Below are 17,427 nucleotides of genomic sequence, written 5' to 3'. Positions count from 1 at the left end.
AAAGTATATAATTTTACATGGCAAAATAAAAAATTTAGCAAAATTAGTTGAATAGTTCCAGAGAAATCGAATTTTAAAAAAAATCGTATAGTTAAAATTCGAATTTGCAGGAACTATTCAACCGCGTTAGCTAAAATTTAGTATTTTGCCGCACAAAATTCCATACTTAAAATTGATGTAAAAAATTGTATACCTCATGATTCAAAATTTTTTGGACTATTTCCTTATAAAAAAAAGAATTAATATTTATTAAAATTTATTTCTTGCATGGAATTATCTTTAGATAAACTGATTTTATAATTTTGTGCAAATTTTTTTTTAATTCGCTTAAAAAGTTCCTGGGATATCGTGATGTACGCAAAAAGTCAAATTAACATTAAGAGAGGCCCAAACTTTGGATCATTCTCCTGACCAAACTATACTGACCATACTTCCCAGATTGCGGTTATTTCCGGGGGAAATCCGAGAAATCCAGAAATCCGAGTCGGTAGAAAAAAAGGTATGCTTATTCAGAGAAAGTACGTTTTATTGTCTGATTTTGTAACTTTAAATGTCGTCAATAACAATTAACTAGCATATTTGAAGTCACACAACCGAACCATTAAGATTGACTCCTGGAACGTAAAGTTCCAATCATTTTAGATCAAAAGCTATTCAGGGTCATCCATTTTTTTTTTGCGTATTTTACAAGGAGTTTGATAAAATAAAAAAATACGTGTTTTGATTATTAGTTCGGGAATTATTAGCTGTTAAACTGAAGTAATAAAAAGAACCATGTTGGTTGATCTAATGCCGCTGAAATGCAACGACAGAGTTGAAATCTGACGTGCTTGCAGGTTTATTTTCAATTATAAACTTAACAAGATATCTTTCGTTTTTTTTTTACTTGCTTTTTTTTAAATTTCCATTTGTTTGAAAAATATTGCAACTTTATGTGGTTTTTTTTAAATAATTATTATTTATCCATTGTTGTAGAAAAATTTACCTCTCACTCGATTTTCAGTTTAGAAGCTCATACTTGACAAAAGCAACGAAAAAATTGATAAATAAAAACAAATAAGACAGACATATGTTACCAGACATAAAACATAAAATCTATCCTAAAATTTTTAGAAATATAAAGACTGATAATAGATTTAAAAAAGTATCCATAAAACCTGATTCTGAGAAAAAACGAATTTGAACACAAACAGTAACCGTTTTTTTTTCACACCATGACTAATTTTTATAGTGTAGCATCTCTTGGATGTCGATTTAAGTCGATGTTATTTATTCACCTATAATGTTCACCAATAATGTCGATTAAGTTTCATGTTATTTATTCACCAATACTTAGTAATCCTCAAAACGCAAACGTTTCTCGTCCAATCGCAATTTTTGCAAAAAATGGACAGAGACTGTTCTACAATCTTGATCTTCAATGATTCAACCACTGGGGATGAGGAGAAAAGCAAACAGGGCGCGGATCCTCCTAGTTTCATAAAAAGAATTCAATCATTTGCCTCACCATAAATTTTCACAGTTTTTATTCAATGACAGTTAAAATCTGAAAAGTTATGTCAAATAATACCTTTAAATTGCTCAAATTTTAAAGAAAATGGAACCAACATTTTAAAGTTCTACTCTGCTGGCTCTTCTAAAACTTTCTCTCCCCATCAATAGTTATTGAAATTATCATAAAAGCCTTGACTTCAACTTCAATCACCAATCAACGAATTTAGGGTGAACAAAACCGGAAGAAAATATTCTTTTATTTCATGATGTTTAAATGGTTCAAAGAATTTTTTTCGCTTCAGAAGCAAAAGTTAAAGAAAAACATTAAAAAACATAAATAAAACAGTAAAGTTTTGAGATTCCATTGTTGTTCTTAATAGCATCAAACGGAAAAGATAAAGATTATTATAAATAATCATAAGAGCAGAAATTTCTGAACCGAATGAATTACTTCATGCGAGAATCTCAGGAAAGCGATGAATTATTTCTCTTCTTTATAATGGTTATCTCTTTACATTCAGTTCATTATCTTTAAATTTCCTTATATTTCCCTTCAATTTCCTTGGAAAGATTAAACATACATAATGCTTTGAAATTTTTAAAAAAAAGATATTTTTATATTGTTATTGTAGCGAAGTAAATAAAGTAACTTGAATACGTAAATGAAATATGTAAATTTAATATAGATACCAAAACATACTTAAGCTAATTATCTTAATCATTTCTTTAATTTTAATTAGAAATTTTTCACAAGATTTCGTTAGTAAAATTTTGTTAGGTTCACCAAAATTTTAAATCTAAAAAATCTACCACCTCTCTAATTTTTAGCAATTAAAAAAGCACTTTACTGATAAGAAAAATTTCGCATACTCACGATCGGCGAAATCTGTATAAAACCGAGATTTTGTTTTAAACGCTCAGCGCAAATATTACCTATTGGTCATACAGAATGCTACGTTAAATTTAAAAACTCCCTATTGGCGGATAAATTTTCTGAGTCACTGTTTCCACATTATTCAAACCCAAGTTTTATATGGTATTAATTGCTTCATGAAAGTGTAACGTGTTAACCAAGCAACCTTATAGTCTTTTACGATACTCAGAAGACAAAGGCATTCTCAATTGACGCTAAAATATAATATCTATAATTGAATCATTTTATATAGCAAAAATTTCGTCTATCTTTATAATGTGCTAATGGTACTTTAAAAAAACTAAATAAGTTTTAAAACTGCGTAGAACTGTAAACATAACTCAAAAACAACTCAACATATAAAAACAACTCAGCATAATCAACCCAATTTTTTTATTAATAGTAGTGGCAGTATTACATTTAGTTTTATAGTATTCAGTTTAAGATGTCACATCTATTTCGTGCTGCTATTATTATTAATAATACTTGTCGTGATAGTAATATTTCTAGAAATATATACTAGCTGCCTTAGGCGACCAGCTTGCTCAACTTTAAAAATTATCCTGTATACAACGTATAAACTTTGATGGTAGCCAAGCCGAATACACAGCATAACTGTATTTAAATGTATTATTTCTTAAGCACCACCTCCAAACCTAACATTTAATTAGTTTTTATCAATACATTAACCAAATATGTTAACCGTCTAGCGGTTGTCGCGATGGTACTCACATGGAATTACTTTGATTTCAGTTTTCAAGTGATGTCTTCAATATTGTCAAATTTTTCTGCATTGAATTTTAGTAATAATTAAAAATCTGTCCAATAGCCATTCAATCACATTAACCACCGTAAGTATGAGTTTCGAAAATTTCAGCATAGTAGGCAGCAGACGTGTTAAAGTTATTTCCATCTCTCTTGTGAGATAAGGTAGAAAAAGAAAACGCACTCAAACACGCTTTCTCGCGCACTTCTCGAACTTCTTCATCCCGAATTTGAGCATATATATATATATATATATATATATATATATATATATATATATATATATATATATATATATATATATATATATATATATATATATATATATATATATATATATATATATATATATATATATATATATATATATATATAATAAAGACCATAAGGCTAGTTATAAGTTTTTTTTATTATATTAATTATTAATATACTAATTATGTTTACTAATTAGTTTCCTTATTTACTAAGAAGCTGCAAGTACATAGAACTTACAAAATAGGCTAAAAATATAGAGAAAACACAAGGAAAAAGATATAAAAAATGTTAAAGAAGAAAACAATTATTGTTTTTTCACAGATTACAGAAAATGTTTTTTTAAAAAATAGTAACAAATTTTAAAATTTAAAAGAAAAAAAATTGAAAATAAAATAAGGAAAAGATATAATCTCATCATCAGCTCACACATCTTCAAAAAGTAGTGCTTTCTAATATTGTATTAATATCACCAGAGCAAAACATATTAATACAATAGATTGAGGAGTACCAAAAAATTTAAACGAAAATAGAACTCAGAAAGCACAAAATATAAATTAAAAATAAAAAATGCTAAATAATGCAATCAAGCAAATATAGAAAATGAAAATTCAAGAAAATACAGAATAAGACTCAAAATTTAATACATAAAGTTGCGAATTCAAATGTACTTACACTTACAGGCATTTAAAAAATGATTTAAAATGTTTTCGCAACAAGTTTGCCAGATTACAAAATATGAGCATAGAAGCGTAAATAGAGAACGAAGTTTAATTAACTAAGGGTGCGTTCTTACTGCACCGTCTCTGTTTAAAATTTCTTCAGCCATTTTAGAAAGGATCAAAAATAAATCGAAATAATTACTTCGTAATTAAGTTTTATATTTTTAATGGAAAATTATTCTGAATAAATATTTAACGCGTTACAAGCTATTCAACTCTACTTAAATTATTACTTCAGACAAAAAAAATGAATCGAAATTCGCGATCGCAACGAACTATAGGGGGCGTTGTTGTATGAGACGCATACCTGCGATTTCTATATGAACCGTCATTCAGTTACTCTGGAGACGTCGTTAATGTAGCGTGTAGCATTGCAACGTTCCTTCTTTAATGTGGCTTATTAAATTTAAAAAAGAAAAATGCTTGATATATACAAACGAAAACAAAATGGTATCTCTTTTTATTAGAGAAGGAATATCCAAAACACATCAGAAAAATATTTGTACATTAACAGAAAAAAATATGTATATTCTTATAAGAGTTAAAACCTAATGCCCGAGAAATAGTATTACTAAATTTAATGATATAACATGAAAGGCCCATTTAAACTTTACATTCTATAGTTTTAAGAATCATATTACTTCAAAAATTAAAATGAACAAAAAGTATACATAAGCCTCATAATTTTATGAAATTTAATTTTGTAAACAAATTTTTTTGACAACAATTTTTATCAAAAAATTTCAAGTTTCAATAAAAATCATTATTTAGAAACTAAGAAACGTAAAATAAAGAATGCTGACGAAACAAAAACAAAAAAAACAATTCTTTTTTGTCGCCATTTTTAGTGCAACGAAAATTCGTCTTTGGGATTTGCCAAAAACAAAACAAGATGCAATTTTATTTTTTCAGGAGGGAAATATTTTACCGAAAAAACGAAAATGTACCAATTCCCACAACATGAAATTTTATCTTGGTAAACGTACGTTTTAGAAATGTTATTTCATTTGGAATCTTATTTATCAGAGTTCATATGGCGATATGATTGTTTTGAATCTATGCTAAACTCTATATCGGCTCATTTTCCACCGAAATCCGATTGACTATTTTGATTTTAAATAAAGTGTTTTATTTTATGAATTGTCGCAAAAATTTTAAGTGTAGATTGGCGGCACTCAAAAACCGCCAAATCTGTAGCGGCGGTGGCGTTAATACGTAAGTACCGAATTTTTATTCCATATTTTTCTGAATCATATTACTTCAAACATTGGAATATACAAGAAGTATACATAAACACATAATGTTATACCATTTAATTTTTCAAAAAAAGTATTTTGAGAACAATTTTTATCAAAAAATTATAAACTAAAAAACGGAAAATAAAGAATTCTTAGGATAAAAAAAACGATTTTAAGAATTCTTTACATTGAAATAAAAACTTTCATATTGTTTCTTTTTTTATTATTCTTATAGTTCTTAATCAGACGTAAAAAACCATTCTGTAGAGAACCATCATCAAATGGAAAAAAAATATTTACAAGCAAATTTTTTATTGTAAAAATCATTGCACTTACCTGATTTATAATTCCCGGAGAATTCCAAAATGACAAGTTCCTTGTTTGAAAACTTTATTCTCAAATAATAGATACATAGTTTATCCCTTCATTACTTTTAGATAACATACTACACAGCAAAATTTTATAATTGATATGAATTTGAATATGTAGCTAAAAACAGAATAGCTGAATTCTAGTTGAACTTATTCTTTCAAAACTAAAAAAAACTTACCAAGAAAACGATTAAAATTAATTAAAAATCAGCACAAATGGCACTATTTCAAGTAACTTGGATAATTTTTTATTTTTGTTTTCCGAATTATATGGATACAGAAATATATACTATTCTATAACGAAGAAGAATATGCTATAACTATTACAATTCTGTATGTTCTGAATTCATATTTATTCATTGGAATGACGAAAGCAATGTTGACTTCACTTTAATTCGTAATGAATTGAAGACAGAAGAAATGCATTTTACCTTAATACACACATCTGTAACAGTATCCGAAATCGGAAGTCATCAGTTGCAAGTTTGTTGATAATAGAAATTAAAAATTATTGAAGAATTTTTCTTCAAATGTTTGGCGTGTTCAGTTCCTGAAAGATTTACTAATATTCTGGAGATTTTTTTTCAAGTTCTTCGGCCTTTTCCTTAGGGAAATTTTGTTTCTTATTTGCTGCTAAAAAATGGCGTCTGATTCTGTCAATGACTTTGATGGAACTAAATGAAAACGTGATAAATTAATGTCTGATATTTACAGGCTCCCGCTAGACGGCGTACTCGAGCGTTGCGATCGCGAATAAAAATTTCAGGTACAACTAATTTTTAGCACTGTTTAAATTTTATGCTTAAGGCAACCTAAGGAAATAAATAGTAATTATAGTTTGCCAACAAATAGAGAAAGGCCCGAGTTTATGGTGCCAAGTAAGAGAGAGAAAATAGATAGATATAGATTATTAAACATTTATTTCTAATTGCTTATTTATTAAACATGAAAAAAATTGATTCTGAGGTTCTTGAAAGTTAATAAAAAAATAATGTTTCATTTCTAGAATGATCTTCATAGGGCCATGCAGAGGTCCCAATCCGCCCTTTCCCAAAGACTGATGATACTTTCAGCAACACTTTTGTGCCTCATTTTCACAAGGTAAATACAATTTTCAATTATTTTTAAAGTAATTAAGGTATGTTTTGACTTTTGCAAAAGACTTTAAAGCATCATACTTTGCAGCAGCAATTTGAAAGAAGTAGTTTTGATAAAGAAACAGAAAGAACAATCAAATTTTGACTATCGTAATGTTACTTTTTTTCTTTACGGTTTTAAAAGTGTGCGAATCAAAAACCTCTTGCTCGCAATCTTCGAAATCGTTTATACAAACATAGTTTTGCCGATGAAGAATTCACTATTGTTCGTAATTTTTTTATAATTTAGTTAATATTTTCAAAAAAAAAACTATGTTTATACCTTTAAAAACTACGTAACTGTGAAGTTCGGGTAAAATAAAAACAAACAAAAACCTTATATTTATGAGTCAAATTAAAATAGCTAAGGAAATCACTTTGTTATTAATGGTATTAATACTTCAATTCACGCAATTAAGATAGATTTTCTGCATCATAACGATTTTTAAAACTAGTCACCGTCTTATTAGGTTGCCATTTTTCTACGTTATATTTGAATATGTATGAGTGATTAACAAATTGCATATTTATGATCTACTAGAAGACGATATGTACTACCTCAACGTGTATTTTGAGAGTTCTTGGATCAAATATTTAAATGATTGTTATGTCAATTAAATCTAAGAACACTATTAACGAAATTATATCTCTAGAATCCTTTACGTTCTTCAATAAACAACCCGCTTTTAATATTTTAGGTATTTAACTAGCTATAACACACTAACTTTGAGTGACAAATAAGTGACAAAAAGCATGCTAAAAATGATAATAAATTTTAATTGAATAACTGTTAAACGAGAATTTCTGTTGAAGGAATTCCAGGTGCTCGAAGTTTCGACACTAGTTAGAAAACACTAGAAGTGCACTAGTTATCTTGTATCCATGTCCAAAACTAATCATTTTTTGTTTTTACAGCTATATGCACTATTTTTTCTATAACTAACAAATTACGAATGAAACTACAAATCAGCTTAACACCTTAAAGAGATTTCTATTGATTTCATGAAAGCTAAATATTATAGAACATTAAATAACAGATTTACACAGAAGAAAGGAAGACTGCAATAAATTTACAACTTAAAAAATATTTCAAATGAAAAGTGAAACCTGCAACCCAATTATCTGTTGCTATACGAAAACTACAAGAATCTCCCACGTACTCGAATTCAAATTGCATACTGCCCTAAAAACTTTCTCTTCTGTTCGATAATTCTAAAATATTGGCTATTATTTTCTGCAAGAAAGATTTCTTCGAAAACAACTTCAGTTTGATGAGGTTATAAAATATCTCAGTCTCTCTTGGGATTCAAAATAGATTTAGTGACTGGATTTATTGCTAAGTTGCGTGTATCATACCTGAAAAACAAGTCCTTCATTTGTGTTGACGTTTCAATCTCAATTTCTGTTCTCTAAAAAAAAAGATAATGCTTAATAGATATGTTAAAAAGACAGAACTCTCTGTCTATTTTGAACTTAAATAATTTATTTATTTATGAATTCATTTCATCACTCGTATAGTGATTTGTTAACAAAAATGGCAATAATCCTACAACAAAATATGGTAATAATCCTGCAAAATGGCAATAATCCTGCAATAAAAATATCGTAGTCTCTCTTGGGATTCAAAATAGATTTAGTGACTGGATTTATTGCTAAGTTGCATATATCATACCTGAAAAACAACTCTTTCATTTGTGTTGACGTTTCAATATTAATTTCTGCTCTCTAAAAAACAATAATGGATTTAATACTGATTTACATGTATCATACCTGAGAAACATTTCTTTCATTTGAGTTGTCATTTAAATCCAAATTTTTGTTTTCTAAAAGCAGCCTATGCTAAATAGATATGTTAGAAAGACAGCAAATAATATCTATTGTGAACTCAAATGATTTATTTATTTATTTATGTACTCATTTCATCTCACGGATAATCATTTGTTCAAAAAATGACAATTATCCTTTATTGTTTTTTTATATTTAAAAATAGTTTTATATATAATAATTTTAAAATATTCATTCCCATTTTAAAATTGTTTTCGTCAAAAACTGTTCGTCTAAGCAATATATACCCTTTTTTAACATTGTGTGAAATATTGAAACAAACGTAGCTAGCTGACGGGCCTTCTGATTGAAACTAATGCACATATTTTATCAACAAAAATATAGATCAGAGTATTTTCATCAGCAGCAAGAATGCATTTATGATTAGGGATGTTTTATTACAGAATCGTAATCACCTACTTGTTGCCAAAAGCTATTAATTCAACAATCTATAACCAGGATTCGCTTATCTGCTTGCGCTTATCTTTTAAACCATTCCAACTACAATAGTACTTAAACTATGATTCATTTATGATTATGGGTATTTTATGTCAGCATTGCAATTTGTGGATAAGAGTGGTTCATCCACCAGTCCATAACCAATAATTGAAACTGAGTCATGTGAATGTCTTATGTTTTAAGCCATTTCCACAGCACTGTGGGACAATTAATAATTCCTTTTCTTAAAGATATTTTATGCCAGAATTGTAGTCAATCTATGGCCAATTGTGGTTCATCCACTAATCCATAACCAGGTTTTCGAACTGAATCATGTGAATCAAACCAATGCTTTATTGTTTAAGCCATTTTAATAGCAATATAGGACTTTAACTCATTTTATTAAGGAAATTTTATGCTATCATTGTAATCAGTTTGCAAATTGTAATCAGTTTGTGGCTCAGAACGATCGATCCATTAATCCATGAGAAGGATTTGAAACTAAATTATATCCTTAGAATCAGCGCTTTAGCTTTTAAACCATTTTATTGGCAATAGTACTTTAACCATGGTATATTTATGGTTTGGTGTATTTTATGTCAGTATTGTAGTCAGTCGAAGGCCAAAAGCGGTTCCTCCGCCATTACAGAAACTGGATTTAGAATTGAGTCATGAGAATATAACAACTGATTTATGTTTTAAGCAATTTCAATAGCCATAAAGAACTTAAACAATAATTCATTTTATTAGGAATATTTTATGTCAGCATTGTCATCAGTCCATGACCAAAAGTGGTTCACCAACCAGTCCATACCATAACCAGGATTTCGAACTAAGTCATAGGAATAGAAGCAGCTATTTATGTTTTAAGCCATTTCATCAGCTATATAGGTCTTTAAACATAATTTAATTTTACTAGGGATATTTTATATAGAAATTGCACTGTCTTTTACACCATTATAATAGCAATAGTACAGGATTACAAACCCCTCTAAAATTCATTCTACTAATTGAGTTTTGATGAAATTTAGTATATACGTTATATGAACACTGAGAAAATGATTTTTGAAATAAGAAGTAGTTTAATTTTGGGAATCAGGAGGAATTATGCTATTTTTTCCAGTGCAGAAATCTTTTTCTCATAGTCCATTAGACATATATATATCAAGTTTCATCAAACTCCGATAGGCGAAACGGATTCTAAGGGTCTCTGAATAGGCTCACTGTACCTTGTAACCACCCTGTACTTCTGAAGTTCTTTTCGCATCCCTATTTTTTTTTAAAATTAACTATTGCAAAGTAGTATTTGTCATTTAAATTTTATTTTCGATACATCTTTAAATATATAAGTTTATCGATCCGAAAAATATATTCTAATTGCATTTAATTTGTTTTAATTAGCTTATAAATAAATAAAAAAACTTTATATCGCCTAATTGTACATAAAAAACAACTATTCTTTTAAAACAATAAAATATCCTCTTCACAAAAAAACCAACTTCTGTAATCGATTACATGATTAGCCTTCTTCAATTTTCGTAAATAATTAGCAGCCACTACCTACCAGCATCGATTTGCTAAGAGCGACATAGTCTAGAAAATCCACATTCTTCTTCCTCTACCTCTTCTCAATGCTTGGAGAAATGTAATTTTATTGCTAGGATATTATATTCTCTTCAAGCAAAGAACTAAGACACCATCTGGCATTAGCGAAAAATGTGTCAGCATGTTTGAAAATTTAACAACAATCCAGATGTTTGTAGAAATTAAAGTTTTCTTCGAATTTAAGAGAGTTCTTTTACATAAATTGTTGACTCAGATGTGAGTTTGCGATTGATTCGATGTTTCTTGTAAAAGTATTCGACAGTCGTCCGGGAAAAGTTTTTAGAAATAATTTGATTTGTTTATTGATTTTTTGACTTTTCGTGCTGTTGAAATGTATTTTTATTTTTATTTTGTTGCCTTTTGTTGATGAAGAAATGCTTTTGATTATTTCTGAAAAGTACTTTTCGCTAAAAGTAAAAAAAGGTACAGTCACTTAGCTAAAATGTTGTGTTAGAGGTTTTAAAACTTTTTAAGCTAACGATAAAGTGAATAGTCACACAAAAGATTTTACAATATATAATGAGTTATATTTGGCATAGTTGAATTTATAACATTTAGTTTGAATATTGATTTATTTAAACCATCAAAAACGAATAGTTTAAAGCTTTTAGCAAATGAATTGTGGTAATGAAAGCTTTTAAAACTGAAATCAAATTAGTGGACTATAAAAGTACAATAAAAAAGTTTCACATTAAAATAATAGATCAGTAGATGCAGAATAATTCGCTTCTTTAATTAATACTTTAACTGTTTATTCCAAACATAATTGGAGATCCAAATTAATTGTACCAAAAATAATTCTTAACGGTATTGGGTATCAAATTAAGTATATTTCATTAAAAGTACTAATAAATATTACTTATACGATATTAATATAATATATGTAATTAATATTATTATTTGTAATTAACATTAGTAAATTGTATGCAAATAATAAAAAGTATCAATAAATTTACTAAAATTTAAGTAAGACATCTTGTCTGATTAAAGCAAGAAGTTGATGTTTAAAACAATTAAATCTTCTTTAAATACTTTTCTTAACTCAGAAATTTGAACATTAACTTCAATTTTGCCAAACTTTCATTTGACCCACGCACCTGCAATTATTTTAACTCTTCAATTTTCAAAATGATTAATTAAATTATCCTTTCAAATTTTCTCTTTAAATAAATGAAAGAAACAACAAAACGAGGGATTAATTTCTTTGAAACTTAAGACGTTTCCGTTTTTTTTTTAAATTTGATTTTACAAAATAAAACAAGAACTCTTTCATTAAAAGCTTTTTCAAATTTGATAAATCACTTTGTTGAATCGACGAAATATGCTTTGACAAGTAAAATACGCTTTTTCTTTTTTTTTTCGTATACAATGCATTAACTAATGGTATCAATTCTACATAGAAACGTTTTTTAAAAACAATTATTTTAAAGAGAAAAATTAGAAAAGAAGCTGCTTGAGATAATCACTGAGAACATGAAACATAGCTGTTTAAGGCGCAATCGGGTGAAATAGAATATAAATATTACATCTTTTAATCGGTTTCTGTAAAGAAATGAGGAAAAAAAGAACAGGAAGATAAATGGTGAAACTGTTTCAGAAACAATAGAAGTAAAATTTCTTTTTTGAATAGAATACTTATGAAAGTGCGCTAAAAGATTACTAAATCATCTGTTTAATTCAGAGTTATGAAAAATTTTGTAAAACTGTAATAATCATGTTTTTTGAAATATTTTTGGAGTTATTTTAAACATATTGTTTGCTGTAAATATTAATGAAATTCAATGCCGTCCTTAGATATGTTTTTAAGTATTACAGTTAAGTATGTGCATCGTTAACTTAAAGTTAAATATCACAGTTAATTAAGTAAAATAAGTTTGTAGTAATAAGGTAGTAAGCTTTTGTATTTTGCATTACCGACTTTAAGAGCTTTCGAAGTTCGTTATGTCATTCATTTTTTGTTTTCATGTGCTTGATGCTTACGTACCAAAACTCTTCGAAGAGTTTTGGAAAACTAACAGTTTTAATTGACTTCGTGTTTATTGTTTTAAAAATTTTAGAGTATTTCTTTCTTTCTTAAACTTGTAGACATCATTATCAGAAGGCAGACATCACCAGATATCATTTTTACACCATTAGAAGAGAGGTAGTGGGAAAACACTAATTCATGTTTAATGAAATGTTGTCATGCTCTCCTAGATTAACGATGTTAGTCTAATAGTTAGTCTAAAAACAATGTTATTCTATCAACGATGTTCATCTAATAACGATGTCCATCCAATAATGATGTTATTAGAAAAGAGGCAACAGTGTAAAAGTGACTGCTATCTAAATTACTATACAGTCGAAAAAGCAAACAACTATACACAAACCAACTATCTTGTTCATCAGATTTTAAATAAAGAAATAAAATTTTCCTTTTCTTATACACTGTAAAACATTTTCGTGAATATTTGCCTTTTTTATGTTTAGGAAAACTAGAATTTTTTACAATGCATGTAGTCACATTTTTATTTATTTTTTCCCTGTTACAGTTTTATTTATTTATCAATTCGCATGGTTATTTGCAGACAATAAGTATTTTCATGTGCATTAGAATCAATTTTATGGCTTTATTGCAAAAACATTCATGGTTTTATAAGCAAGCATAATTTTATTAATTTTGTGTCTGGTTTCCTAACTTAAAATACCGTCTCCACTAATTAATTAGCATATTTGAGGTTCGTCCCAAACTGTTGAGATTGAGTCATAGAACGTGAAGATTCGATCATAATATTAAAAAATAGGGTGGTCCGTCTCGCACCATCTAAAGAGAACAACGGCAATCTAAAAGGGAATGTTGTGTAAATTATAGTACAATAGCAATAATTTTGGAGAGATATCTATCGTGTTTGGATCATAAAAGATATTTTTTTATTGACTATTGATTTTCTCTTGTAAGGCGATACTAGTATAAAAGCGATGTCATTAGTGTAATAGCAATGCTTTTCTAAAAAAGATGATAGTCTTAATGTCAATGCTGTGATAAAATATCACAATCAACGATGGCCAAAATAGCAATTTATTCAGATTCACTATGAGTGCTATAAATTACGTTAAACAATGCTATTTAAATTGACACTTAAGTGAAAATGTAATTAAATAATTAAATTACTCACATATTAAATATATTAAAATGTAATTAAATACTTAAATTACTCACATATTAAATTGCCACAAATATGTGATACTTCAATTTTATTTTATTTTTCGAAACATGCTTTTAAATTAAAAGTTTGGATTTCGATTGTTTAAAACAGCAAAGAATAATTGTCTGAGTCAAAAAATAATAATAATAATCACTAGTTATTTGAATAGCATACAAATCAACGAAAACCGGCATGTTATAAAAAAACTGCACTACTTTGTAAATGACAGTTTTTGTTTGCGGAAAATAAATTTTACATTTTTATTAAAAAAAATATCTTGGAAAAAGTTAATGTTATTTGGTTTTTTGTATAATAAGTCAAATGCACGGCAGTAGAAATTTTGAACTGCTTATATAAATGACTCTAAGAAGATTCCCAGAAAATATTTTTTTAACTTGAAATATTTTAAGATTTCCTTCGATTTTTTCTACAATTTATTAATTAAAAGAAACTATTCATTTCTTACGCTAGTTTGGTTTGCTAGTTTGGTTTGTCACAGAAATTGCCAAGTAGATATGAATTTATTTGACATGAATGTGCCAAGTTCACTATTGCACATACTAAAATGACTAAATCGCACCATCGCATACACTAAAATGACATCGTAATACCAAATTGGCTAAAACTTTCCTTCAAGAAAAGGAATTTTAATGACAAATATTTTCATAAGCATGACAAAATGGACGAAACAAAGCTTACACATAATAATATATTTATAAGCTAACACTCGATATGATTGATGGGCCTTAATGTGACATGTATAAGAAAATCCACTGCTTTGATTCGGGAAAGTATTGTCAAATGATCCCTATTTAAAAAACATTTTACTAATTTGCTTTCTTTTGCTAGACAATTCATGAAAATTTAGTAAACCAAATTTAAAGATCGATTTTCCAGTCAATTAGGTATTTACTACTCGAGAAGAAGAATTCGTGATTGGGCCCTAATGTGATTTAAATTACATGGTTCGGTCTAATCACGTGGTTGTGCCTGACTGGTTAACATTATGGTAATTAGGAATGATTAATTATTATGCTAAATAAATGTTCGGATCAGATTTAATTGGATACTTGTAAGTAACGTCACGAGTGTGTATCGAACCAGATTGGTTTTTCTGAATCGTGCAGTAAGCAAATGCCATGATTTACTTAAGATGACGTCACTTGCAGGCATCCAAATCAAGATTTTTTTCCATAAAATCGAGCAAGCGCAGTTTGAGGAATCTATGTCGCGGGCAGCTATAAAAGAATATATATACATAAACGAGGGGTGGTATGAAACGGTTCGTCTGAAACTTTCTCTTTGTTAAAGATCAAAATTCATTACAATTTTTATAATTTCAATTTTGAGCATTTTCCGCGTTAAAGCTAGAAATTATGATTGCACGTGTTTTTGTGAAGGTAATTTAAACTGCAAAAGTTATTGACATATCTACCTATTCTTATTTTTCTTGACAAACTACGGCCAAAATTTGCTCATTTATGTTTTTTAAAACTTCTTGATTGCATTCCAACAGTTGAACTCATTAACTATATCAAAGAATCAAGTAATAAAATTTGAACTCAATAAATATTTTTATAAATTCGCTCTATTTAAATTAAGTATATATACATCATATATTTTAATACTCAACTAACTACATAATTATTTACTATTTATCTGCATAAATCATATCCCTATCATATTCATAGTTTATTTTTTGCTTCGCACGCACATTATATTATCTGTTTTTTCAATAAACAACATTGAAGTATCACTTCAATTTCGCCAGCCATTTCTAATGCAATCAGAATAAAAACAACTCCCTAATTATTGAAAATAATGAAACTGGAGGACATTTCGAAAACACAGTATAATTACTAGTTTAATACTTAGAACATACTTAATGAACACTCCAGACGAATAGAAATTCATTTTATATTTTTTCTCTTATAATAATGGATTGAATTCTGTATTTATTTTTTTTTTACAATGCTTACATCTTCCCTTCTTTTACAGTTATTTAAGTACTCTATACAATTTCTATAATTTTTCAAAAGATTTTAAATAATTTGGTTTAAATATTAAAAGAAAACTAACAAATCGAAACAAACAAACTTGTGAAGTTAAACAGATTAGCATTCTGAAGACATATTTTGTCAATAATATATCCTGTTATACACAGTATATTTATTACAAGCTATATAATTCATTACATGCTATATAATTTACTATGGTAATACGTATTTTAAAATTTTTTTCTTAACTTTATATTGATCTTTTTTTTTAATTTTTCACTGCGCTTTTGAATGGGTGTTTTTTAATGATTTTAAACTTGTATAATTGGATTTTTAAAAAATTGAATAATTTTAAATGCTCTTTTTAATTTAAAAAACATCAAAATTTTAATAAATAATTATAAATCTTCCCTAATACTGATTCCGCAATTTCTTTCAAAACTGAGCAAATTTCTAACAATTATTTACAAGAAATTTTAAACTTTTATTTCAAGAATAATTGCTTTTTCAAGAAAAATTGCTTTTTATTTTCATTGTTTTTTTTTCTTTATTGCTTCAGTAACAAGTGAAATTACTTTGAAACACGTTTTTTTTTAATAGCAGCTAACCATAACAAAATAAAAAAAAAGACTAATAAAACTGTTCCAGAGTTTTTTCTCGGTCTCAGAAGCGGTCGAAGAATTCGAAACATCTGTCATTTTTTCAGTAACTTATATTTATTGATCTATAAAAATTGTCATTTGGTTGTGTTTCTTTTGCTGTCTGCGAGGAGCTTAACTAAGTCTCATTAGAAGTATATAATCAATAAACTAAGTTATATTCAGAACCCTAATAAAATGAACATATTGTATCTAATACAATATGTTCTTTCACATAGTGTATTAAAAACCTTAATGAATTTTGGTTTATACATGATAACCAAACATATTGCATTTTAGAAGGTGACTAAGTGACAATTGTTTTGGCTGTATGTTGATCAAAAATGAAAACAGTAATCATGATTTTGAAGTCTCAATTCCATTTTCGTAAAAAGTGCTCATTGTTTTCGGACTTTATCTGTATATTTGACTATTTGAAACTGTTTTTTTCTTCTTTTTTTTTCTTTTTTTTTGCTGGATGGTTTTTCATTGCTCTACACACTAATCATAAACGGATTAAAAACATTAGTTCAAAATCTATTTTCCAGTTTTGCTCTACTATGCGATAACTTGCTCTTATTGATGTGATTCAGATTTATTGTCAAATTGATAGCATACCAGATTATTACCTTAGCCTTAGATAGAATTTTTTGGTAAATTAATTTGCCAGATATATACTTAAATATATTTTGATATAATATTATTATAGTCAAATATGATTTCAATATGTAAGATTTATTTTAAGACTAAGTAAGGTAAAAGAATTATCAGACTTTCCTTCGTAATAAGACACTAGAGCCATGGTGACTAAGGTGAAAGAGCACTTGCTTCCCAATGAGATAACTCAGG

At 27.6% G+C, this 17,427-nt stretch overlaps 1 protein-coding gene and 1 long non-coding RNA gene across 6 annotated transcripts in view; one reads left to right on the top strand and one right to left on the bottom strand.

Annotated features, from left to right (window-relative positions):
- LOC147813821 (uncharacterized) overlaps positions 1-17,427 on the bottom strand; it is a 579,591-nt gene that overhangs the window by 455,955 nt on the left and 106,209 nt on the right. The gene's annotated exons all lie outside the window — the stretch shown is intronic.
- The window catches only part of LOC107438721 (potassium channel subfamily T member 2), a 518,547-nt gene that overhangs the window by 409,384 nt on the left and 91,736 nt on the right, over positions 1-17,427 (top strand). For all 5 annotated transcript variants that reach the window (XM_071179918.2, XM_071179919.2, XM_087159363.1 and 2 more), the window contains one exon: positions 6,762-6,856. In XM_071179918.2, the coding sequence (XP_071036019.2) occupies positions 6,762-6,856 (95 nt within the window). The remainder of the gene's footprint in view (positions 1-6,761; positions 6,857-17,427) is intronic.

Source organism: Parasteatoda tepidariorum, chromosome 3 (genome assembly GCF_982258835.1).
Source record: "Parasteatoda tepidariorum strain Cologne lab strain chromosome 3, Ptep-v5.0, whole genome shotgun sequence".
NCBI classification, from domain to species: domain Eukaryota; kingdom Metazoa; phylum Arthropoda; class Arachnida; order Araneae; family Theridiidae; genus Parasteatoda; species Parasteatoda tepidariorum.
Note: the sequence above shows the minus strand (reverse complement) of the source record. Positions and strands in the feature narration are given on the sequence as shown.